General features: G+C 60.1%; 1 protein-coding gene across 1 annotated transcript; it reads left to right on the top strand.

The window, feature by feature from the left end:
• Positions 1 to 1,853: 1,853 nt before the first annotated feature.
• On the top strand, positions 1,854 to 23,413 carry ONECUT3 (one cut homeobox 3). Its single transcript, XM_075535321.1, has 2 exons — positions 1,854 to 2,997; positions 23,121 to 23,413. Exons 1-2 carry the CDS (start codon positions 1,854 to 1,856, stop codon positions 23,411 to 23,413), a joined length of 1,437 nt encoding a protein of 478 aa, XP_075391436.1.
• The last annotated feature ends 729 nt before the right edge of the window (positions 23,414 to 24,142 follow it).

The raw sequence follows: 24,142 nt of genomic DNA, 5'->3' as shown, positions 1-24,142 counted from the left end.
TGACTGCACATCGATTTTCAGATGCCATGATTGTTCTGATTCCTTTGCGATTGTTGGAGGGTAGGGAGGCCAGGCTAGGCCCTCCGGGACTCAGATCCGACCTGCCCCTCTCTGATGGCCTCTCCGGACCCGCTAAATCCCGCAACAGGCTTGAGAACCACTTAGACTGCCCCAGAGCGGAGCTGGGTGGAGGCTATTAGAATTTAGGCTAAATCAGGGTGGTTCTGCTCAGACCCCCAAAGCAAATAAGACAGAGGAGTGGGTCCTCACTCTGCCCCTGGTCAACAGGAGGTGCTTACTAAATGCTGACCGCTCCCAAGTCAGTCCTATCTACACACAGAAGTCCCCTGCCCCAGTCTCCTTACATGCCAGGGCCAGGGCCTGGGCCTGGTCTCCACAACGGCTGGACCTCATAGCTTATGTTGGGCCCCCCAAAACTCACTCAAATTCATGCTCCCCACTCTGTCCCACTATGGTTGATCAGTATAGCTGCACCTCAGGCCTTCCACAGGGACCTTCTCACATTGGGGGAAACTGAGGCACAGAAGGGCCTCAATAGGGAACAAGCCAGGTCTGAGCTCAGACAGGTAACCCTCCAGGAAGCTTGGTTAAGATGTGGAAAGGGCCAGCTCCCCAAGTGATTTGCAAATGGGGGCGATCCCCAGAGCTGGTCCTTCCCCCACCTGCCCCTACAGAGATGGGGCAGGCACATTGGGCTGGCAGGCCTGATACTCCCCACTGAAATGGGTAGACCCTCTCTTATCCTAGAAAACAAGGGGTGGGGCTCATCCCTGGGTCCGATGTGAAAGAGATGAGGTGGGTCTAGGCACCTCCAACCCCAGGTCTTATCTGAGAGGGGGTGCCCTTTGGGGTCTGGCCTGGTCTGCAGGATTCTCCTCCCCACCTCCAAGGCTGCTGGCATCTTATGCCCCACTGGGTGATATCCTCAATCGGTCTGTTTGGCCAGGACCCCCATTTATCCCAGTTCCAAGGGGTCCCTAGGCCCTCTTATGCAGGTGCTGGGAGGAGCACCCTCCACCCCACATACCTCAAAGGAGAATGGAGACAATAGGAGGGTAGGAAGCATGCTCAGCCCCCTGGACTACAGGGCCACTATTCTGTAGGGTCACCCCTCACTCAGTACCTGCTTTGTCAAATCATGGGATGGATTAGGGAGGCCTACGAGTCTCCTCTGGCCGGACTGTTCCATTATACAACTGGAGAAACTGAGGCCGAGGTGCCCTGTACAAAGCCAGACATTTGGGGTGAATATAGGTGAGACCCAGCCTGAGGGTCTCTCCTCTGCTCCTTCCACACAGGTCATGCAAGGCTGTGGCCCCCTGAGTATGCTTTTTCAGGCTGAGCTTTGAGGGAGCCGTCTTCCTAGGTGGTCGGTGGGGGGCTGTTACTGGGGTGACTGGTGTGAGAAAAGTCCCCTTCAGCCCCTCCACGCCCTCCCTGGAGATGGGGATCCGACAAGAAAGTCCTGCGTGTGGCGCTCTGAGGAGAGTCACAGACCGGTTCAGAGACTCAGAGAGAGGCTCCCAGTCCCACCTGGGCCACTCTGTCCTGTTCCCCCTGCACGTCCGGCCAGAGCTCGCGCCCCAGCCTGCTCCGCTGGCGGGGTCCTGGGCGGGAGCGGCGCGCGGCGGCGGGAGGCAGTGAGGGGAGCGGTGGGCGGGGGTGCTGACGTCAGGCCGGGCCTGGGCTCAGGCGGCCGCTCCCCCGCCACATCCTGGTGGCCGCGCACGCAGCAGGGCAGCCGGGCAGCCTTGCGCGCAGCCCCCGCGGAGCGGCGGAGCCATGCGGCGGGCTTGAAACGCTCGGGCGGGCGGACGGCCGAGCCGGCGAGCATGGAGCTGAGCCTGGAGAGCCTGGGGGGCCTGCACGGCGTGGCCCACGCGCAGGCGGGCGAGCTGCTGAGCCCGGGCCACGCGCGCTCGGCGGCGGCGCAGCACCGCGGCCTGGTGGCGACCGGGCGCCCGGGCCTGGTGGCCGGCATGGCCAGCCTACTGGACGGTGGCGGCGCCGGGGGCGCCGGGGGCGCGGGCGGCGCAGGCAGCGGGGCCGACTTCCGCGGGGAACTGGCCAGTCCGCTGCACCCCGCCATGGGCATGGCCTGCGAGGCGCCCGGCCTGGGCGGCACCTACACGACGCTCACGCCGCTGCAGCACCTGCCGCCTCTCGCCGCCGTGGCCGACAAGTTCCACCAGCACGCGGCGGCCGCGGCCGTGGCCGGGGCGCACGGCGGCCACCCGCACGCGCACCCTCACCCGGCGGCCGCGCCGCCCCCGCCGCCCCCGCCGCAGCGCCTGGCGGCCAGCGTGAGCGGCAGCTTCACCCTCATGCGCGATGAGCGCGCCGCTCTCGCCTCCGTGGGCCACCTCTACGGGCCCTATGGCAAGGAGTTGCCGGCCATGGGGTCCCCGTTGTCGCCACTGCCCAACGCGCTACCGCCTGCGCTGCACGGCGCCCCGCAGCCGCCGCCGCCACCGCCGCCGCTGGCTGCCTACGGCGCACCGGGCCACCTGGCCGGGGACAAGCTGCTGCCGCCGGCTGCCTTCGAGCCGCACGCCGCGCTGCTGGGGCGCGCGGAGGACGCGCTGGCCCGTGGGCTGCCCGGCGGCGGCGGCGGGGCCGCGGGCGGTGGGGGCGCCGCGGGGCTGCTGGCGCCGCTGGGCGGGCTGGCGGCGTCCGGGGCGCACGGGCCGCACGCGGGCGGCGGCGGCGGCGGCGGCGGCGGCCCCGGGGCGGCGGCAGAGGAGATCAACACCAAGGAGGTGGCGCAGCGCATCACCGCGGAGCTGAAGCGCTACAGCATCCCGCAAGCCATCTTCGCGCAGCGCATCCTGTGCCGCTCGCAGGGCACGCTCTCCGACCTGCTGCGCAACCCCAAGCCCTGGAGCAAGCTCAAGTCCGGCCGCGAGACCTTCCGCAGGATGTGGAAGTGGCTGCAGGAGCCAGAGTTCCAGCGCATGTCCGCGCTGCGCCTAGCAGGTAGGAGCGCACCGCGCCCTAGCCGCCTAATCGGCGGGCTGGGCCACCCCGCTGGGCGACCCAAGGGCCCCAGACCCTGGGGGGACAGGGGGGCACCGGAGAGGGCAGAGGGGGTCTGAGGCCCTCTCCAGTTTGTGTCGCCCGCCACCAACAGGGACCAGAGGCTTCCCCCCCCCCCAGAGACGTCACGCCCTCCCGTTTGGGAATGGGAAAGGGGTCTCGGCCCCCCTAGGCTGCTTGGCCGCGCCCCAAGCTGCTCCAGGGTAGCTCATTGTGTGAGTGTGCGCCTGTGGTGTGTGTCTAGAAGGGGGCGGGGAGTCTGCTCTGTGCCCCGAGGCGTCGCAGTTGTCAGCTTGGGGTGCCACATGCCTCCTCCTGTGGGAGAGGGCCCGCTTTGCCCCCAGCGCTGCCAGCGATAGCGTCCGTGCGCCGCCGAGAGCAGAGCCCGACCCGCGCTCATTCCCCGGCCCAGCGCGCGCCTCTTTGTAGCTGGCCCTCGATCGATGGCCGCCTCCCGCCTGCGCTCTGGCCGCTGGCAAAGGTCACCGGAGAACGCGCGGGGGAGGGGCGGCCCCGGGGACCCTCGGCCGGCCGCACGGCCGGAGGCCTTCACTCCGGTCCCGGCCCCTAGCCTGAGCCAGGGGCTGAGTTGGGGGCGCGCGGCTGGCGGGCGGGCGGGCCTCTCCAGTCTCTTCCTCGCTCACATCTCCCAGGTCAAACTGCTGTGCATTTATTTTCCTCCCGTTTCGGGATTCACTGCCCCCTCTCCTCCCCTCCTTTTTCTTCTTCCCGTCTCAGTCGCGCTTTATTTGTTTCTCTGTCTCGCGCGGACAGCCGGCCATCGGCTCCATAGGAACCCTCCTCTTCCTCTCTTTCAGCTGACAACAGAGGGTCTACACCTGCCCCTAAGGAGGCGACTAGTCAGACCCCCTATCTCCTGCGTATGTGTCGCAGGCAGGCAGGTTCCCCCCCCCAACCACCTGGTTAAGGTGGGGGGTCTTTCATGGAGGACGGGCTGGGGAGTGAGCTGTGCAGCCCGGCTCCGGGGACAATAGCTGCTGGCTCCCCGATCGATTGATCTCCTGCTTCTCAGCCTTACACTGGGGCAAGCGGAGCGGGCGGCTGGGGCTCAGCGGAGTTGTCCCTCTAACAGGGAGGTGGGGAGGAGGGGGTTGACTAGCCCCCCCACCCTCCCACCCCAAGCTCCCATCCAGGAAAAGAATGGGGGGGGTGAGTAGGGGTCTTAAGTTTGGCCGAGGCCTCCCTGTCGCCGCTGACTGAACCGTCTTGCGGAGTGGGGACACTGCTTCCCCTGGTCTCAGTCCTCACCCCCTTCAGGGCGAGGTCGCTGGTGGGATTCTCTTGGGGGTCTTCAACTCTCCACTCCCCCTCCCCGTGGGAAGCGGGAGTCCCCCTTCCCACCTCGTGGGAGCGTGGGGAGAAAGGGCCGCCGGGAATACATTCTTTGTGAGGACTATCCTGCGGACAGTGAGCAATGGCTCCGCCTCTGCTGCCCGTAACCCCTGTGGTGGCACTAGTGCCCCAATAGACCCGCACCTCCCACTTGCGGGCTGGAAATGGGGTGACACCCCAGACTGCCCAAATCCTCGCACAGGCACAGCTCAAATCCCTCACACACACTAAGTGGCTCCTTGGAAAACTCGCGTCAGCCGGGCCACACGCGTGAGGCTGCAAGGTGCTCTCCCCAGCCAGCCATCTCCCTCCTCCTCCGCGCACTGAGGTTTTGTAGCTCATCCTGAGCGGTGTGTATGTGTGTGTGTGTGCAGCGAATTTCCACTCTCGTGGGAAATAACTCGGCCCATTGGCGGTATTGAAATCACACTTTCCGGCAGGCCCCTGCCACAGAAGGACCAACCTTAAGTGAGGACCCCCGCGTCCGTCCGCAATGCCCGGCTGGCTGCTGGGTCTGTGCAGCCAGCCGGTGCCCACCGCCTACGGTCTCCTGGCCCCAGCGCAGCACCTAACCATACAGGCGCCCAAGAGAATTACAGGGGAGACAGACCCAGGGTCCACTCCCTGATGTCTCTTTTCCCCCAAAACAAACTCACTGTCACGAATTCTATTCCTGCCCCTGTAGACTGAGACATTACCTCTCCCAGCCTCGGTTTCCCTTTTGGGAAACGGGACTTTCCACGCCTCTTGGGTGCGGGGAGAGGGAGCACTGGGGCCAGCGCACGCCACCCGGACGGACGGGGTACAGGAGCCTTGGTGACATGAACCTGCTGCACTCACACACACACAGGCCCCGCACCCACCGCCTTTCTGGCGCGCCCGGAGCCGAGGGCCGCGTCTACACCGCCCAGCACGACCCTGAGGTCGTGGGTGGCGGGCGGAAGACCGAGGGTAATTACGCGCGCGCTGGCGGAGCCCTTTAGTTCCGGTCGCTGAGCAAATGGAAAGCGATCAAGTGGCCACTAATCGCCGCGCTTACTGGGGGCGGCGGGGGCGCGTCCCCACTCCTCGCCGGGCGACAGCCCGAACCTCTCCAGGGCACCGGCGCGCTCAGCTGAGACGCCTTCTCTCCGCACGATTCAAACGCTCCGGGTCCCAGTCGGGGCCGGCGATACCTCCGGCGGCCCCGGCGCCGGGCCATCCCGCTCCGGACGCACCGCCGGCGCGAAGTTACTCGTGGCCAGCCTGTCCCTTCGAAAGGGCCCTGCCCCCAAGAGAAAGAATCGACAAGGGAAACAGACGAGCAGACAGCTAGACATGAAGAGAGACCGAGACAGAGAAGAGAAAGACGGAGGAAGGAGCGATGGGAGACAGAAAACAAAGAGGCGAGAAAAAGACACAAAAAAAATCAGGAGAGAGAGAGAGAACACGAACGACTAACGGACACAGAGAAAACGTAAACACAGAGCGAGACAGAGGCAGGGAAAAGGAATTAAGGAATTGGAGGCGAACCCTCCCACCCCTGCACCCCTGTCTGTGCCCGTGTACAACGTCCCTCAGTTTACCCATCTGTACAATGTGGGGATTCTGGACTCCTGCCAGTCTAGCCAAGGTTCTTTTGCGTTGCACCCCCATCCTACCTCTGCTCCAGGGTCCTCGTGTCCCACCGCCCCCACCCCCACCCCCTCACCCGCTGCCCCCTCCAAGCCCTCCGGGGGGTCTGCCTCCAACTGTAATTCTGGTAGAGGAGCTGGGGGAGGGGCAGTGGGTTCCTCGGCGGGGGCGGGGCGGTCGATGCGTTCGAATGACCGTCTCTAATTCATCACGTCGCCGGTCGATAGCTTCGGCCTTCTTCAAATATTGTTTAAATTGCAACTCCGGAAGAAAAATATTTTTCGGTAACTGATCAGAAATAATATACATACAGTGAATATATATCATGTATATATAATGTACATACAAGGGACTCCCATCCCCATTCCAAGCAGATCAGACACTTCGGACAAAGAAGCAAGAAAAGAGGGCGGGGGTGGGGGGTGGGAGTAAACTAAGAAACATACTATTCTAATTCATTTCCCTGAACTGATTTGCTGCTGGAGGACAGTCTCTAGGGCTGGCAGGGACCCCAAGCCCGTCTCAGGGGGTAGGGGTCTTCTGGAGCGAATATAAGCCTGCCCTCTCTCTTCCCTTCTGCAACCTCCAATTCTGTAGCCCCATTTGGAGCGGTGACCACCTGCATGCCCCATTCCCCCACCCCTCTGACCCCTTGAACATTCTGGGACCCTGCTTCTGCAGAAACTCCTCACCCCACTCCCGTCCAGGACATCCCTTGAAAAGACTCCTAGCTGGTCTGCAAGTATTTTTAAGACTGTTCTCATGGACTCCTCCCCATCTCCTCTCTGGTGGAAGCTGCTGGGCTCAGTCATACACCAGCATTCACACCTCTTGGCTTCAGGGCGTCAGCCAGGTCACATCAACCTGTGCGATGAGCGGAGAATGAGCAGGGGTTCTTTAGCACTCTAGAGCAGCGGTTCTCAACCTGTGGGTCCTGACCCCTTTGGGGATTGATGGCCCTTTCACAGGGGTCTACCGATTCATTAAAGTAGCAAACTTATCCTTATGAAGTAACTGTATTTCATTTCAGAATGCATGTAATTTTATGGTTGGGGGGTCACCACATCATGAAGAACTGTATCAAAAGGTTGCAGCATTAGGAAGGTTGAGAACCACTGTTCTAGAGGGACTGAGACCCCACAGGGACTCACAGGGCAGAGGGAGACTGCTGAGTGCCTGAAACTAGCCCCCACCTCCAGATCTCAGGCTCTTTGATGAGGCTGGCCCAGGGTTTCAGAGCCAGGCTCCGCTCCTCACTAGGCAGGAGAGGGCTTCTCAGAAAAGGAGAGGGAGGGAGGGCGGACTCAGAAGGACCTTTTAAATAGGTCCTTCCGCTATTGCGCCCACTTTACAGGCAGGCAAGCCGACGCTTGGAGAAGGGAAAGGTTGCTCCCCAGGCTTGGAGTGGAGCTGAGCTCTAGCAGGTGGGAGGAAGGTGAGGCACAGTGAGGAACAGGAGTCCAGGAAGTGGCGCTTGCAGACTCACAAGGTGGGTGGGGGGAGCTCTGTAGCTGTGAGGAGAATGGTGCATTAGCCTTTGGGCTGCTAGCTCCAAGGTCTGCAGTTTAAACCCACCCACCGCTGCCCTGGAGAAAGATGGGGCTGACTGCATTTGCACAGAGTTACCCTCCCAGACACGGTCCAGGCATGCCTTAGAGGGTGGCTGTGCTATGTATTGGCACCCAGTGACGGGGGCGGTGGCTTTGTCCTGGTGGGAGGATGCTGCCCTGGGAGCCTTGTCCTCCCCTCAGTCTGTCCTTTCTGGACAGTGACAGTAATCTAATTTGGGCACCTGGGGGACCCCCAGCAGGGAAGGGAGGACAAGCCAGATTCTGGGACCTTCCTTCCCTCGAACTCAGAGCCTGTGGGTCCCCTCCCCTCACTCCAGGACTGGCCTCACTGGAGAAACAGCAGCACCCCAAGGCCCAAAGCCACCCATCCCCTCCCTTGGTTGATCTACCTGGAGCCCGAGACACTCCAGAGAGGAGTACAGTGGATGGGTGGGGGGGGGGGAGCAAGGAGGCTCTTACAGGGCAGAAGTCTGGCTGTGTCACCTCCTGGAACCTGATTAGTCTCTAAATGATCCATTCTTCTTTATCTCCAATGGATTCCCTTTGCTCCCTATCAACCATCACCACTTTAGTCTGAGCTACCACCACCTCCTCTCCTCCAATTCTTGTACTGGCACTGCCCATCCCTGGTGCCCTCTCTGTGCCCAGAGAGGGTCCTGTATGGAGTACAGGGAGCTGCTCCCTGACCTGTGAGCCATCTTTGGAAAGATGTAGCCCCCCTGCCCACATCCCAACCCAGCTCTAGACTCTCATCCCAATGGGTTTGGAGGTTGTAGGAGCCTGGGAACAAAGGTGGGGAGATGGGAGCCAGCACACAGCCAGCAGCCCGGCTTAACTGGGGAGGCTGACCTGGTTTGCATCTAGGTTTTAATTAAATATGGACCCTGATCAATACGAAGCAGCAGCAGGGGGAGGAGAGAGACGGCCACAAGCCAGGGGCGGTCTGGAAGACCCACGTGACCTTGGCCTCAGTTTCCTCCTTGGCCCAATCAATGTACATCCACGGGGGTAGTGGGGAGGGGTATCATTGAGGAAAGGGGACCCTCCTTTGACTGGAGTCTGGGCAGGTGGACAGATGTGGGGGCTAGTGGGGGACCCTTCAGAGCTACACAGAGTCACACCCACAAAGGCAGAGGTCCAGGGACAGAAGCCAGCGGGTAAAGATTCATCCAGGACTAGCACTGGCTGCTGGGGGACAGAGGCGGGCTGGTAGGACAATGTATGGACCAGGGGACTTGGGGACAAAGTCTTACGGGTCAGCATACACGTCCACAGGGACTCAGTATAGGTGCCCTCACAGAACAGTGCAAACACCAATGGAAGCACAGTGTAAATAGCCACAGGGACACAGTACACCGTGTAGACGCCCACAGAGGGCAGTATACTTGCTCACAGGGACACAGTGCAGTGTAGACGCGCACAGGGCACAGTATAGAGGCCCACAGGGGACAGTAGACAGTGTAGACACCCACAGTGGACAGAAGACAGTGTAGATGCCCATGGAGAGCAGTATAGATGCTCACAGGGACACAGTGCAGTATAGACGGGAGACAGTAGACAGTGCAGACACCCACGGGAGACAGTAGACAGTGCAGACACCCACGGGAGACAGTAGACAGTGTAGACACCCACGGGAGACAGTAGACAGTGTAGACACCCACGGGAGACAGTAGACAGTGTAGACACCCACGGGAGACAGTAGACAGTACAGACACCCACGGGAGACAGTAGACAGTGTAGACACCCACGGGAGACAGTAGACAGTGTAGACACCCACGGGAGACAGTAGACAGTGTAGACACCCACGGGAGACAGTAGACAGTGCAGACACCCACGGGAGACAGTAGACAGTGCAGACACCCACGGGAGACAGTAGACAGTGTAGACACCCACGGGAGAGAGTAGACAGTGCAGATACCCACGGGAGACAGTAGACAGTGCAGACACCCACGGGAGAGAGTAGACAGTGCAGATACCCACGGGAGACAGTAGACAGTGCAGACACCCACGGGAGACAGTAGACAGTGTAGACACCCACGGGAGACAGTAGACAGTGTAGACACCCACAGTAGACAGTAGACAGTGTAGACACCCACGGGAGAGAGTAGACAGTGCAGATACCCACGGGAGACAGTAGACAGTGTAGACACCCACGGTAGAGAGTAGACAGTGCAGATACCCACGGGAGACAGTAGACAGTGCAGACACCCACGGGAGACAGTAGACAGTACAGACACCCACGGGAGACAGTAGACAGTGTAGACACCCACGGGAGACAGTAGACAGTACAGACACCCACGGGAGACAGTAGACAGTGCAGACATCCACGGGAGACAGTAGACAGTGTAGACACCCACAGGGACATGGCAAGGATGGCCACAACCACCCAAGGACATTGCAGACTTTGGCCCATGGGACAGGGGGCACGGGAAGACCCTCCAATTCTTCTGCAGCTGAAGGTGCCCAAGGGGACAGATGTGAGGGAGGACAGGAGGGGGTGGGAGACGCTGGGCTGGGGAAGGCAGGTATGGGGGTCTTCTAGAGGCTTTGTACACTGGAGGACGCTTTGTGCGGAACCTCTACACCAACTGTGCTGCAGCGGAGGGAGAGCGGAGCTGGGCAGACGTGCGCTCTGCACCTCCTCCTGGAGGGGGCCTCGCCTGGGAGCTCAGAGCCAAGTCTGCAGGAGGTCAAAGCTGAAGGCCAGCGCTCCCACAGTGCAGTTGGGGAAACTGAGTCTCAGAGACGGGTAGGAGGGGGACTTTGGGTTTAAGTCCCTCCGCCGCGAGCTCTCCAGGGCTCCCCCAGCCATTGGCACCCCCTCTCAACCACGCCCTGAGGGCACCTGGCAAGGTAGCCCCACGGACCCTCGGGGTGGGCTGAGGGAGACGCTGGGGAAGATAGCGCTATCCACCCAGCTCTCCACGCCCCTCCGCCTGGCCCCCCTTAAACCATCCTGTCCTATTCATGCCGTTCCCACATCCAGTGGAGCCCCAGAGACCTCGTCCTGCCCACGCCTCTCTTCTGGGACTCTGGGGCCTGCAGGCACATACATTCCTGTCTCCTTCCCGACCGCTGGGCGCTGAACAAACAAACAAACCAAGCCTCCCCCCCTCCCCCCCCCCCCCCCCCCCCCGCCGCCCTGGGTCAGACTCCCTAGGACTCTCCTGTGGGTTTCTGAGAGGGGCTCCGTCTTTCTCCCAGGGAGCAGCTGGTGGTTTCCAACCGCTGATCCGGGGTTCCCAGCTGCGCAGGATCTTTTTTATTCACCTTACACACACACACACACACACACACACACACACACACACACACACACCCCACACGCCTAGGGTCGCCCTGTTGTGTGCCCCACCACCAAATCATTCAGCCAAGACCACCTTTCTGTCTTCACCTGCCCCCCCCTCCCAAACATCCCCACCTCATACTGTGTCTCCACCCCTTTGGGGTTCCCTGGAGGAGCCCAGGCTGGGTCGTGGTTGCACACAGAGCTGCTAAGGACAGTCGGCAGTTTGAAACCACCCGCCGTTCTGGCGGGAGAGACTTCCTTCAGGGAAGAGTTGCGTCCTGCGGCGCGCGGCTCTGCCCTGTCGGCCAGGGTGGCTGTGCGTTGGCCTGCACACGGGCAGTAAGGGGCAGTTTGGTGAGTGAGTGCATCGCAGGGGCGCCGGGGACGGAAGCTTTTCTGTGGCTAACACAAAGGGACGGTTCGAACCCACTGGCCGCTGGGGAGCCCGCGAAGGCTTGCTGTTAAGATGGCTGCGGCCGAAACCCCCACGGTGCAGGGACAGCCTCCGCTCCTGCCCGGCAGGGTGGCCAGGCGTCAGAGTCCACAGCACCGCTGATGGCCTTGGGCTTGTGTGTGTGTGTCCAGTCGTTCGTTCTAAGGCCCTGCTGCAGCTGCCCCACTTTTTACCCCGTGCCCCCTCCCCTCTCCTTTTTATTGTGGCTCCTCCCGGTCGTCCGTTTCCAAAGGTGCTCAGGTGGCTCTTTAACTTTGTTTTTTAAATGAGGCCTTGGGTCTGTGGCCAGCGCCTGTGTGTACACATGTGTGTGCACGTGCGTATGTCTGGGTGCAGGTGTGTGTCCACGTGTGCACGTGCGTGTGTGTCTGTATGTGTGTACATGCGCGCGTGTCCGCGTCTCCGTGTGTGCGTGTGCGTCTGTCTGTGTGTGCATGTGCGTCTGTCTGTGTGTGCATGTGTGCGCATGAGCACTCCAGCACTGTTTGTGTTGTTCTCCTTTGAGGATGTTGAGCGAGGTCTTCTTTCTTGTAGAACCCTGCCCCCCTCCCTGCCTGCTTCCCCTCCATTGTCCTCCCCTTCAGATGGAGTGATTTGGAGGGGTAGGCCCCCCCCACAACCCGGCCCCCTTGGCCCCGCCTCCAGATGGAGTGAGCGGGAGGGGCAGGTGGTCTGGAGTCTGGCTTCCAGGAGAAAATGCTCTTTCTCAGATAAGACTGTGAGAGACCAGGAACTAATTTGAAACTGTGGCTATTAAAATCCCATCAGGGGAGGTGGGAGGGTGGGGATGGGGAAAGGGAGGCTGGATGTAGACCAAAGTGGGTGAGAGGTCAGGAGGCTGGAGTGGGTGGGGCAGGGGAAAGGAGGTGGGGAGTGAAGTGGGGGCAGATGAGGCTTCCCGGAGCGCCCTCCCTCCAGACCTGGGGCATGGTCCAGATCAGACCACTGTCCTAGAGGCACCCACACTCAAGGGCCTCCTACCCCAGTGCCCCCAGCTGGCCAGCACTGTGTATATCAGGGCCCTCTAGAGGAGCAGTGGGTTAGGAGCAGGGTGCTCACTCAAAGGTCAGTAGTTCAAACCCACCAGCTGTAACTTGGGGAAAAGATGAGGCAGGCTGCTCCCAGAAAGACTAGCCCACTCAGAAACAACGGGGGTTGGGGGTCTCTGTGAGTCAACAACGCCATAGGCAAGTTACCTCCCCCCACCAGCAGTGTTGTACAGCCCCCAGGGTGGAGACCCCAGTGTTCCCCACATCTGGGGCCGGAAGCTGGTGGCAGGAGGGACTGGTCACCAGGGAAACCATCAGCAGCCCTGCTAGAGCTCCCCTGCTATGGAACTGTCCCCTCTGGGGGGGAGCAGCCGCTCAGCAGGTGGCCTGAGGGGGAGGTAAGGGGGGTGCCCCGGTGGATATAGTGAAGGAGCCTAGCCACAGGGGACAGGCCATGGAGACTCACGGTCCCAAGTGTCATTTCTCGGTCTGCCTCTGAGCAGTGTCCAGCTGTTGTCCTTCCCTGTCAAATGGCCCCCTGGTGCCACCCACAGTCTCCTGGCCAGACAGCTGTCTGGCTCCGGCCCCAGGTCTGTCCTCCCTCAATGTCCAGGTGGGCCCTATCACAGGAGCCTCACAGACCGGCTGTGCTCACCCTGCCTTTCATTCTGCACCCCACCCCTACTGGGTGTGACAAGACATACCTGAGGTACAGGTGTGTCTCAGAACCAGAGGAACCCCCCCACCCCTGCAGCTACACTCAGGTTGTGCCCACTAGCTTCTGGATAAAGGATAGAAGGGGGCTTTCTGTTGTTGGCCAGGGAATGGGAGGTGAGTTCACAGCTGAGACCCCCAGCTCCCCCTGTAGTCATAATTCATTCTTTCAGATCCCACAAAAGTGGTTGGTCGGGGACCCCGGGGCTCCCTCAAAGGCTGGGGGCTGGAACTTATATTAGGGATGTCCCAGAGTCCACTAGACGCATGTTCTTCATGTCCCTCGGGGGTCCATGTGAGTCCGAGGGTAACCCAGAGTGCTAGCTGTGTGAACGAGGTGCCCCAGTCACTTGAGGCACACCAGACCGACAGGGACCAGAGGGAGGAGAGGGGCGTGCCAGAGGAAAGAGTCAGGGCTCTGCAGGTGTTGGGGAAGTGTCCTGGAGTCAACCATTGCTCCTGGGCTTTGGGGGATGTGCTCAGGTAGCCTCAGTCAGATTATTTCTGCCTAAACCTTCAGCTTAGATTCACCGCCAATTTACTGCTGTCCAACCAGGTAGAACCGCCCCTTCCCGGGAGTACTGTCTCAGTCTCCTCTTTCTCTCTCGGGACCTTTGGTGGTTTGGGACTGCTGACCTTCTGGTTCGCAGCCCAACGGCTACGACAACCTGGGGCCACAAGTGAGCCCATTTTGCAGTAGAGCAAACTGGGGCAGACTGCCCAAAACGGAGGCAGATGCCCATTGAGGCACTTTGGCTCCAGGGGCGTGTTTGCTAACCCCAGGAAACTCACTTTCCCAGGCCTCCAGAACCAATGAGCCCACCTGCCTGCTTTCTGCTGCCAGGGCTGCGGAGGTGGCGGCAGCCCTCTGCCGGCCACTGCGGGAAATGCGGGCGGGCACCCGGGACGGGGGCAGGGGGAGAGAGCGCCTCTCTCTCAGAGCACCCCCACCGCATGTCCCACCTTTGCACCCAGCCCGCGCTGAGCCCCGGGGACCCCAAGAGCCAGGGGCAGGGCGCCCTCCTCCCTGAGCTCCAGGGCGGTTCTAAGAGTGGAGGGTGGGGCTATTGAAGGGACGGATGACTGTAAACGGGGAGATGTCTGCAGAGTGGAATTAAAACGCAAAGCAGAGGATCCAGATGCAGGGAACAAACTTTAGTGCAGCTACAAGCAGGTGGGCCAGGACACTGGAGAGGTGTCTCCCCGGCCCCACCCCCGGGGGGCAAGCAGGGAGGATTAGACCTCGGCCTGTTCCCTTAGGGAGAGGGGCCTGCAGACTGAGGCAGCTGGCCGAAGCCAGCACTGCTTGAAGGAGGTGCTGTGATTGCCTCCATTTCACAGGCGGGTGACTGAGGCCGCGAAGAGGCGGCTCAGCCAGGGTTCTAGAACAAATCCGATATCCCCTACCCACCCATCCCAGGAGCCAGCCCAGCAGAGCGGCATTGCTCTGGTTGCTATGGTGACCATGGTTGGTGGAGCATGTCTATGGTGCAGCAGCCACCTCTCAGCCCTCCACCCCCTCAGCTGGGAGCCCACTGTTGCCCTCTTCTGGGCAAACATCCCTGAGAGGAGGACACAGGAGGGTGAGGAGCGGGTGTGGAGGTGATGGGACTGTGGGACGGGGTTGGACATAGGGAAGGTGATGGGGGAGAATGGAAGTGGTGCTGGTGTTGAGACTGAGGTGGAGAGGGAAATGGGAGGAGGCTTTGATCCAAATGATGGTGGAGTGAAAGGTGGTGGGTTAGAAGTGACACGAGTGGAGGTAGAGGTGGTGGTGGAGGCAGTGGTGATGATGGAGATTAGTGGTTGGTGGAGATAGTGGTGATGGTGGAGGTTAGTGGTGGTGGAGGTAGAGGTGATGGTGGAGGTTAGTGGTGGTGGAGGTAGTGGTGATGGTGGAGGTTAGTGGTGATGGTGGAGGTTAGTGGTGGTGGAGGCAGTGGTGATGGTGGAGGAGAGTTGGGGTGGAGGTAGAGGTGATGGTGGAGGTGGGTGGTGGAGGCAGTGGTGATGGAGGAGAGGTGGGGTGGAGGTAGAGGTGATGGTGGAGGTTAGTGGTGGTGGAGGAAGTGGTGATGATGGAGGTTAGTGGTGGTGGAGGTAGAGGTGATGGAGGTTAGTGGTGATGGTGGAGGTTAGTGGTGGTGGAGGTAGTGGTGATGGTGGAGGTTAGTGGTGATGGTGGAGGTTAGTGGTGGTGGAGGCAGTGGTGATGGTGGAGGAGAGTTGGGGTGGAGGTAGAGGTGATGGTGGAGGTTGGTGGTGGAGGCAGTGGTGATGGAGGAGAGGTGGGGTGGAGGTAGAGGTGATGGTGGAGGTTAGTGGTGGTGGAGGAAGTGGTGATGATGGAGGTTAGTGGTGGTGGAGGTAGAGGTGATGGAGGTTAGTGGTGATGGTGGAGGTTAGTGGTGGTGGAGGTAGTGGTGATGGTGGAGGTTAGTGGTGATGGTGGAGGTTAGTGGTGGTGGAGGCAGTGGTGATGGTGGAGGAGAGTTGGGGTGGAGGTAGAGGTGATGGTGGAGGTTGGTGGTGGAGGCAGTGGTGATGGAGGAGAGGTGGGGTGGAGGTAGAGGTGATGGTGGAGGTTAGTGGTGGTGGAGGAAGTGGTGATGATGGAGGTTAGTGGTGGTGGAGGTAGAGGTGATGGAGGTTAGTGGTGATGGTGGAGGTTAGTGGTGGTGGAGGTAGAGGTGATGGAGGTTAGTGGTGATGGTGGAGGTTAGTGGTGGTGGAGGTTAGTGGTGATGGTGGAGGTTAGTGGTGGTGGAGGCAGTGGTGATGGTGGAGGAGAGGTGGGGTGGAGGTAGAGGTGATGGTGGAGGTTAGTCGTGGTGGAGGTAGAGGTGATGGAGGTTAGTGTTGATGGTGGAGGTTAGTGGTGGTGGAGGTAGTAGTGATGGTGGAGGTTAGAGGTGATGGTGGAGGTTAGTGGTGGTGGAGGTAGAGGTGATGGTGGAGGTTAGTGGTGATGGTGGAGGTTAGTGGTGGTGGAGGTTAGTGGTGATGGTGGAGGTTAGTGGTGGTGGAGGCAGTGGTGATGGTGGAGGAGAGGTGGGGTGGAGATAGAGGTGATGGTGGAGGTTAGTCGTGGTGGAGGTAGAGGTGATGGAGGTTAGTGTTGATGGTGGAGGTTAGTGGTGGTGGAGGTAGTAGTGATGGTGGAGGTTAGAGGTGATGGTGGAGGTTAGTGGTGGTGGAGGTAGAGGTGATGGTGGAGGTTAGTGGTGATGGTGGAGGTTAGTGGTGGTGGAGGCAGTGGTGATGGTGGAGGAGAGTTGGGGTGGAGGTAGAGGTGATGGTGGAGGTTGGTGGTGGAGGCAGTGGTGATGGTGGAGGAGAGGTGGGGTGGAGGTAGACGTGATGGTGGAGGTTAGTGGTGGTGGAGGAAGTGGTGATGATGGAGGTTAGTGGTGGTGGAGGTAGAGGTGATAGTGGTGGTTAGTGGTGGTGGAGGTAGAGGTGATGGTGGAGGTTAGTGGTGGTGGAGGTAGAGGTAATGGTGGAGGTTATTGGTGGTGGAGGAAGTGGTGATGATGGAGATTAGTGGTGGTGGAGGTAGTGGTGATGGTGGAGGAGAGTTGGGGTGGAGGTAGAGGTGATGGTGGAGGTTAGTGGTGGTGGAGGTAGAGGTGATGGAGGTTAGTGGTGATGGTGGAGGTTAGTGGTGGTGGAGGCAGTGGTGATGGTGGAGGAGAGGTGGGGTGGAGGTAGAGGTGATGGAGGTTAGTGGTGATGGTGGAGGTTAGTGGTGGTGGAGGCAGTGGTGATGGTGGAGGAGAGGTGGGGTGGAGGTAGAGGTGATGGAGTTTAGTGGTGATGGTGGAGGTTAGTGGTGATGGTGGAGATTAGAGGTGGTGGAGGTAGAGGTGATGGTGGAGGTTAGTGGTGGTGGAGGAAGTGGTGATGGTGGAGGTTAGTGGTGATGGTGGAGATTAGAGGTGGTGGAGGTAGAGGTGATGGTGGAGGTTAGTGGTGGTGGAGGAAGTGGTGATGGTGGAGGTTAGTGGTGATGGTGGAGATTAGAGGTGGTGGAGGTAGAGGTGATGGTGGAGGTTAGTGGTGGTGGAAGTAGTGGTGATGGTGGAGGAGAGTTGGGGTGGAGGTAGAGGTGGTGGTGGAGGTAGAGGTGGTGGTGGAGGTAGTGGTGATGGTGGAGGAAGTGGTGATGATGGAGGTTAGTGGTGATGGTGGAGATTAGAGGTGGTGGAGGTAGAGGTGATGGTGGAGGAAGTGGTGATGATGGAGGTTAGTGGTGATGGTGGAGATTAGAGGTGGTGGAGGTAGAGGTGATGGTGGAGGTTAGTGGTGGTGGAGGAAGTGGTGATGGTGGAGGTTAATGGTGGTGGAGGCTGTGGTGATGGTGGAGGTTATTGGTGGTGGAGGTAGAGGTGATGGAGGTTAGAGGTGATGGTGGAGGTTAGTGGTGGTGGAGGTAGAGGTGATGGTGGAGGTTAGTGGTGGTGGGGGCAGTGGTGATGGTGGAGGAGAGTTGGGGTGGAGGTAGAGGTGATGGTGGAGGTTAGTCGTGGTGGAGGTAGTGGTGATGGTGGAGGTTAATGGTGGTGGAGGCGGTGGTGATGGTGGAGGTTATTGGTGGTGGAGGTAGAGGTGATGGTGGAGGTTAGTTGTGGTGAAGGTAGAGATGATGGAGGTTAGTGGTGGTCGAGGTAGAGCTGATGGTGAAGGTAGAGGTCGTGGTGGAATTAGAGATGGTGCTGGAGATTAGAGGTGGTGGAGGTAGAGGTGATGGTGGAGGTTAGTGGTGGTGGATGTAGTGGTGATGGTGGAGGAGAGTTGGGGTCGAGGTAGAGGTGGTGGTGGAGGTAGAGGTGGTGGTGGAGGTAGTGGTGATGGTGGAGGAGAGTTGGGGTGGAGGTAGAGGTGGTGGTGGAGGTTACTGGTGGTGGAGGCAGTGGTGATGGTGGAGGAGAGTTGGGGTGGAGGTAGAGGTGATGGTGGAGGTTGGTGGTGGAGGCAGTGGTGATGGTGGAGGAGAGGTGGGGTAGAGGTGATGGTGGAGGTTAGTGGTGGTGGAGGTAGAGGTTGTGGTGGTTAGTGGTGGTGGAGATTAGTGGTAGTGGAGGTACGTGTGGTTATGGAGGTAGAGGGGGAGGTGGAGGCAGTGGTGATGGTGGAGGTTAGTGGTGGTGGAGGTAGACGTGATGGTGGAGGTTACTGGTGGTGGAGGTAGAGGTGATGGTGGAGCTTAGTGGTGGTGGAGGTAGAGGGGTGGTGGAGGCAGTGGTGATGATGGAGGAGAGGTGGTGGTGGAGGTAGAGCTGGTGGTGGAGTTGGAGGTACAGGTGATGGTGGAGATTCAAATGGTGGTAGTCGTGGTGGAGGTAGAGATGGTGGTGGTGGTAGAGAATGTGGTGGTGGTGTAGGTAGAAATGGTAGAGTTGGAAGTAGAGGTGATGGTGGAGGTTGAGATGGTTGTAGAGGTGGAAGTAGAGGTGATGGTGGAGGGAGAGATTGTGGTACAGGTGATGGTGGAGGTTGAGATGGTGGTAGAGGTGGAAGTAGAGGTGATGGTGGAGGTTGAGATGGTGGTAGAGGTGGAATAGAGGTGATGGTGGAGGTTGAGATGGTGGTAGAGGTGGAAGTAGAGGTGATGGTGGAGGTTGAGATGGTGGTAGAGGTGGAAGTAGAGGTGATGGTGGAGATGAGATGGTGGTAGAGGTGGAAGTAGAGGTGATGGTGGAGGGAGAGATGGTGGTACAGGTGATGGTGGAGGTTGAGATGGTGGTAGAGGTGGAAGTAGAGGTGATGGTGGAGGTTGAGATGGTGGTAGAGGTGGAATAGAGGTGATGGTGGAGGGAGAGATGGTGGTACAGGTGATGGTGGAGGTTGAGATGGTGGTAGAGGTGGAAGTAGAAGTGATGGTGGAGGGAGAGATGGTGGTAGAGGTGGAAGTAGAGGTGATGGTGGAGGGAGAGATGGTAGTAGAGGTGGAGGATATGAGGGGTGATGGCAGCAGAGGTGATGAGGTGGCAGTAATAGTGGAGGCAGAGGTAACGGTGCAGGTGGTAGAGTGGGTGAAGGTGGTGGCGTACATGGTAAAGATGGTGGCAGCAGAGCTGATGGAGATAGAAAGAAACCAGCAGGGGTGGAAGTCCCATGGTGGCAGCAGCAGTGGGTAGGGTTGGTGGCTTCAGGCATCTCCTCAGGGCTGCCCGACCCCCGGATCCAAGTCCTAGGGGGTCCCTTTTCTGAAGCCTCAGTTTGCCTTTCTGCAGAAGGGGCCGTGCCTACCACCTCTCTCCCCGGGCCACCTCCCAGTACAGGGCTGGCACAGGCCCCGGCAGGATGCTGGTGAGGGGATGTGTTTAGGGCATCTCTGGGAGGCCCCCAGCCCCCCACCCTGTGGGCCTGACCAGCTGGCTGGTGGGTGGAGGGCCCAGGTGACCAAAGCATCTGTAGGTAAATGGCTCCAACCAGAGCTGATCGATCTGGGCTGTGAGGAGCTGTAATTAGATTGTACGCAGGCAAAGCGGGGGTGGGAACCTCGGTCCCTCTTTTTTGCTGTGATCAACAGAAAGTGAAGGGTTTAGTTTTTTTTTCTTCCAGAATTCCTGCAGGCCAGCCCTTCGCCCCTGCGCCTGCCTCTGGGCACCCCGCCCACCGCCGCCCCCTGTAGTGAGGGGAGGGGCGGGAGGGGAGTGTCCCAGCTGGGCCACCTTGGGACCCTGCCTTCCCTTCTGGGAGCAAATAAGACCTCCTGGCCTTCTGGAATCTTCGTAACGATGGAGCATGTGCTGAGAGGCTCTGGAGTGCCACAGCACCAGCCGGCCGGTGCTCTGCTGGCTCGAATCCGCTCAGAGGCTCCTGGGCAGACAGGTCAGGCCTGAAGGCCCTGTGGGGTCCTCCTGCTCCCTCACAGGGGGTGGCCCGAGCCAGGATGGCTCCAGGAGGGAGCTCAGAACAGCGAGAACCTTAGCAGCGTGAAGTAGGCCTCGGAGGAGCTGGAGGCAGACAGGAGCCTTCTCTGGGGGAAGGTGACTCTTTCCACAAGACTGAAGGAGCAGCGGGTGATCGGGCAGTTCCCATGGGTGATGTAGTGGGGATGCCGCAAGGTCAGCAGTTCGAAACCACCAGCTGTTCCATAGGAGAAAGAGGCGGCTTTCCACCCCCATCAAGAGTGACAGTCTTGGAAACCCACGGGAGGTGGCAGTGGAGGCTGGGGGGTGGTGTGTGAGTTTGAGGTGCTGTCTTTTTGTTTGTGGGAAAACTGGGGCCCCAGGAGGTCCAGGACTGGGTGGGGCCTTGACTCTTTCTCTGGGCATGAAATTCAGCTTTCCCTTTGAAAGGAGCCCCCACCCCCACCCCGGGGCCCTCACAGGAAGGAGGCGGGTGCTGCATCTTCCAGCCTCCCCATGATGCCGAAGGCGCTCCTTTGCCGACATCGGGGTCGCCTATGAATATTCCTGTGTGTGGCCAACGGCAGCCATGCGTTGTTTTCTAGGGTGCTCCCGTCCACCGCCTGCCCTTCTCCGCGCCAACTCTGACCTCTCTTCAGGGCTCTTGGCTTCCCTCTCCCCTCCCAGGCTCACCCTGAATCACTCCGCTCTGGCCGTGAAGTGATGAAGCAGCCCTGGTGATTCTGAGAGTCGGCTTCAACTCATAGGGGTCTGAGTGGTGTTGTTGGGTGCCAGCAAGTTGGCTCCGACCCACAGCAACCCCGTCCACAAGCGAACCAAACACCGCCCGGCCCTGCGCCACCCGCACCATCGCACTGCCCCTCCCCACCTCCCCCCACTGCCCAAGCCCATTGGTGCAGCCACTTTGTCCATCAACTTAACGACCCTCCTCTCTTTCGCTGCTCCTCGCTTTACCAAGCACGATGTCCTTCTCCAGGGACTGGTCTCGCCTGACAACATGACCAAAGTATGTGAGACCAAGTCTTGCCCTCCTCGCCTCCAAGGAGCATCTTAGTCGTCAAAGTTACAGTCTTGCTTCTCAACACTTGAGAGAAATCCTGTGCAGCAGATCCACCCAATGCAAGCTTCAGTCGACATCCCGGCCCGGCCTCGGCTTCCCTGGGCACAGAGTGTGGATCTAGGCAAGACAAAAATCCTTGGCCACTTCCATTGCTTCGGCGTCCATCGTGACGCTGTCTATTGGGCCAGATGGTAGCCCTTTGGCTTGCTTTACATTGAGGTGTGCTGCTGACGGAAGGAGGTCGTCTGTGATCCTCATTGTGGAGTGTTTCCTCTTGGCTTTCAGGAAACACGCTGTGTCAACTGCATGTCACCACAGGCCTTCCTCTCCATACAGTGCCGTGCCCCCTGTGGCTCGCTCCCCATACCGATGAAATAAGTAGAGTGAAAAGAAACAGCCCTGACACGCCCCTTTCCTGGGTGCAAACCAAACAGCACTATAGATGTTTAAATGATAGCATTTTCTGATTCTTTCAACTAGCCTAGTTGTTTTTGCATAGCACCCTGTTCTTGTTTCATAAACATGCAGTCTCTGTTTCTTACCTCTAATTATACTCTGTATACTCCACTTGCTGCCTGCCCTGTCTGCTTCTCTGAGATGCTGCCTCCTCCCGCCCTCCTCACACCCTGCCGGCTCATTTGACTGGCCTCTACTAAAATGTCTAATGACCAGCACTGGTAGTTAAGCCTAGGCCTCGACACAACCCACTGGAGAGTCCACGTGTCAGCTCACACACAAGATACATGTCCCTGCCGTCCCCAAGAAGTGAGTCACAGCACGAGGGACATGTGCTTGTTGTCTTCTCGAGGTGGGTGGACATCGATCGGACCCAAACAAGACAGCTCTGCGTGGAGAAAGCCAGTGGGGGGCTGGCTGCTGGGGTCCGGTCTCTCAGATAGCACCTACTTTACTTCAGGGAAGTGGGAATCTGGGTAGCCAGGGCAGGGCAATGGAACCCCTGTCTCTGGTGACCCGTGATGGGGGCGTGCCAGAGAAACGGAGGGCCCCACCTGCAGAGTAGCCCAGCCTGTGGAAGCCCTCGGTGCACGGAGGGAAGGGGTCTGCGGGAAGGGCCAAGGCCTGAGCCACAGCTGTGTCTTTTGTTTACTTCTGAGTGCCCCTGTCCCCTGGGGAAAGGAGAGTCCCTCGACCGTCCCCGCTTCTCCAGGGTCTCTTTCATCACGGGTCTGTGGGTGCAGAGGGTCCCCCAATACTAAGAAGAGGTCAAATCTAGGTGTTCAGCTTTCAGGTGGGAGGGAGTGCACGAGGCTTGGGGTGGGGCTTCGATGCAGGGCTTCTCCAGGGCCTCAGGTGTCGCGGGCAGCCCAGGGAGAGACAGGAACTGTCACAGCCCATCAGCACCTCCATTTCCTCATCACCCCAGATTGCTAGGGGTGGTGGGGGGAGCTCCACGAGGAAGTTCCTCACCTGCGTCTGCAACCCAGGTGTTGCTAGTTATTGTCAGGTGCCATGAAGTCGGTTCGGTTCAAAGTCACCCCATACACAACAGAACCAAACACGGCCCAGCCCTGCCTCGGGGACACTCCGGGGACAGAACAGTTCTCTCCTCTGCCACACGGGGGTGTTGTGAGTCGGAAGTCAATTAGATGGAACCAACAATGCCACCCAGTGTTCCCGGGTCTGAGTTGCAGAGTGGAGGGGAAGCTGCCCTAAACCAACCGGACTCATCCTGGGGGCTCTGGGAGCGTTTGGTGGGGGAGGCGTGGGAACAGGCTGGGGGGGACTGGGATGGTGCTATGGAGAGAGGAGGGGCTGGCGAGGGTGGGGACCAAACGAGTGCTCACATCATGTCCCCTTCTCTGTCTCCCCCACCCGCCACCCCTCCCCGTGTGCCCGCCCACGCCCACCTGCTCGCCTCGTCCTTCCACTTCCTGGCTGTCTTTTCCGTCCTTTCGGACGTCTCGTCCCTGTCGCCCGTCCGTCCCGGCCGCTGACATCTCCGTGCCTCCCCCACTACTCCTCCCGCTGTGTCTGGCTTCCTCTCCGCCTGCCGGCGGGACACCCTGCCTGCCTCTCCCCGTGCGGCCGCACGGTGGCACCACCCCTGCCCCGCCCCTGCCCGGCGGCCCCGCCCCCTGCCCGGCGGCCCCGCCCCCTGCCCGCCCCGCCCCGCCCCGCAGCTTGCAAGCGCAAGGAGCAGGAGCAGCAAAAGGAGCGCGCGCTGCAGCCCAAGAAGCAGCGCCTGGTGTTCACCGACCTGCAGCGGCGCACGCTGATCGCCATCTTCAAAGAGAACAAGCGGCCGTCCAAGGAGATGCAGGTCACCATCTCGCAGCAGCTTGGCCTGGAGCTGAACACCGTCAGCAACTTCTTCATGAACGCCCGGCGCCGGTGCATGAACCGCTGGGCCGAGGAGCCTGGCGCCGCCCCCGGGGGCCCGGCGGGAGCCGCCGCCACCTTCTCCAAGGCCTGAGGCGCCCCAGCCTCCTACTGTCCCCCTCCTGCCCTTCCCCTGCCGGTCCAGAGCCCCGTCCTCAGGAGGGGGCGCTACCTGGGCCCCCCCACACACCCAGGGAGGGGGCAAGGCACACCCCCCAGCCCAAGTGCACAAAAGGGTCCCCCTCCTCCCTCCCTCCGTCCCAACCCCGTCCAGGCCAAAGGATGCCCCTCACCTTGCCCCCAGAGGGGGAGGGCGCTAAAAGGAAAAGGTTCCCCAGCCCTTGCCCATCCAGGACGACAGGGCGCCCCCCCCCGCCCCCCGCCCCGCGAAGGAAACCAGGGCTCTCCGTGCGATCCCCTGAAACGGGTCTAGAAGCACACACTAGAAACAGAAACCGGGTATTGAAAAATAAAAAGGAATTTTAAGAATAGCCCCTCCCCCCGGCAGCCCCACCGAGGGAGGCTGGAGGGGGGCTTTCCTTCTTACCCCGCCTCCCCAGGAGGAGGTGCGCAGAGACCCCCCTTATCCCCCAAAAGTCGACAAAACCTACGTCAAGCTGGATCCTTTGTAAGCCCCCTTACCCATGCCACAAGACGACCCCTCCCCAGTCGGTGGGCCGAACTGCCCCGCCCCAGCCCAGAACTGAGGGGCCCTGCCCAGCGGCCAGGATTCCTTGTGCCAAGAATTGCCTGCCTTAAAGTCTGGGGAGGGGGCCTGCTACGGCGACCGCCCAGCACCCACAGGCGAGCACTCTTCCCACCC

This window comes from Tenrec ecaudatus, chromosome 1 (assembly GCF_050624435.1).
Source record: "Tenrec ecaudatus isolate mTenEca1 chromosome 1, mTenEca1.hap1, whole genome shotgun sequence".
Lineage (NCBI taxonomy): Eukaryota > Metazoa > Chordata > Mammalia > Afrosoricida > Tenrecidae > Tenrec > Tenrec ecaudatus.
The sequence above is the reverse complement of the archived record's forward strand: the minus strand, read 5'-3'. Positions and strand labels throughout refer to the sequence as shown.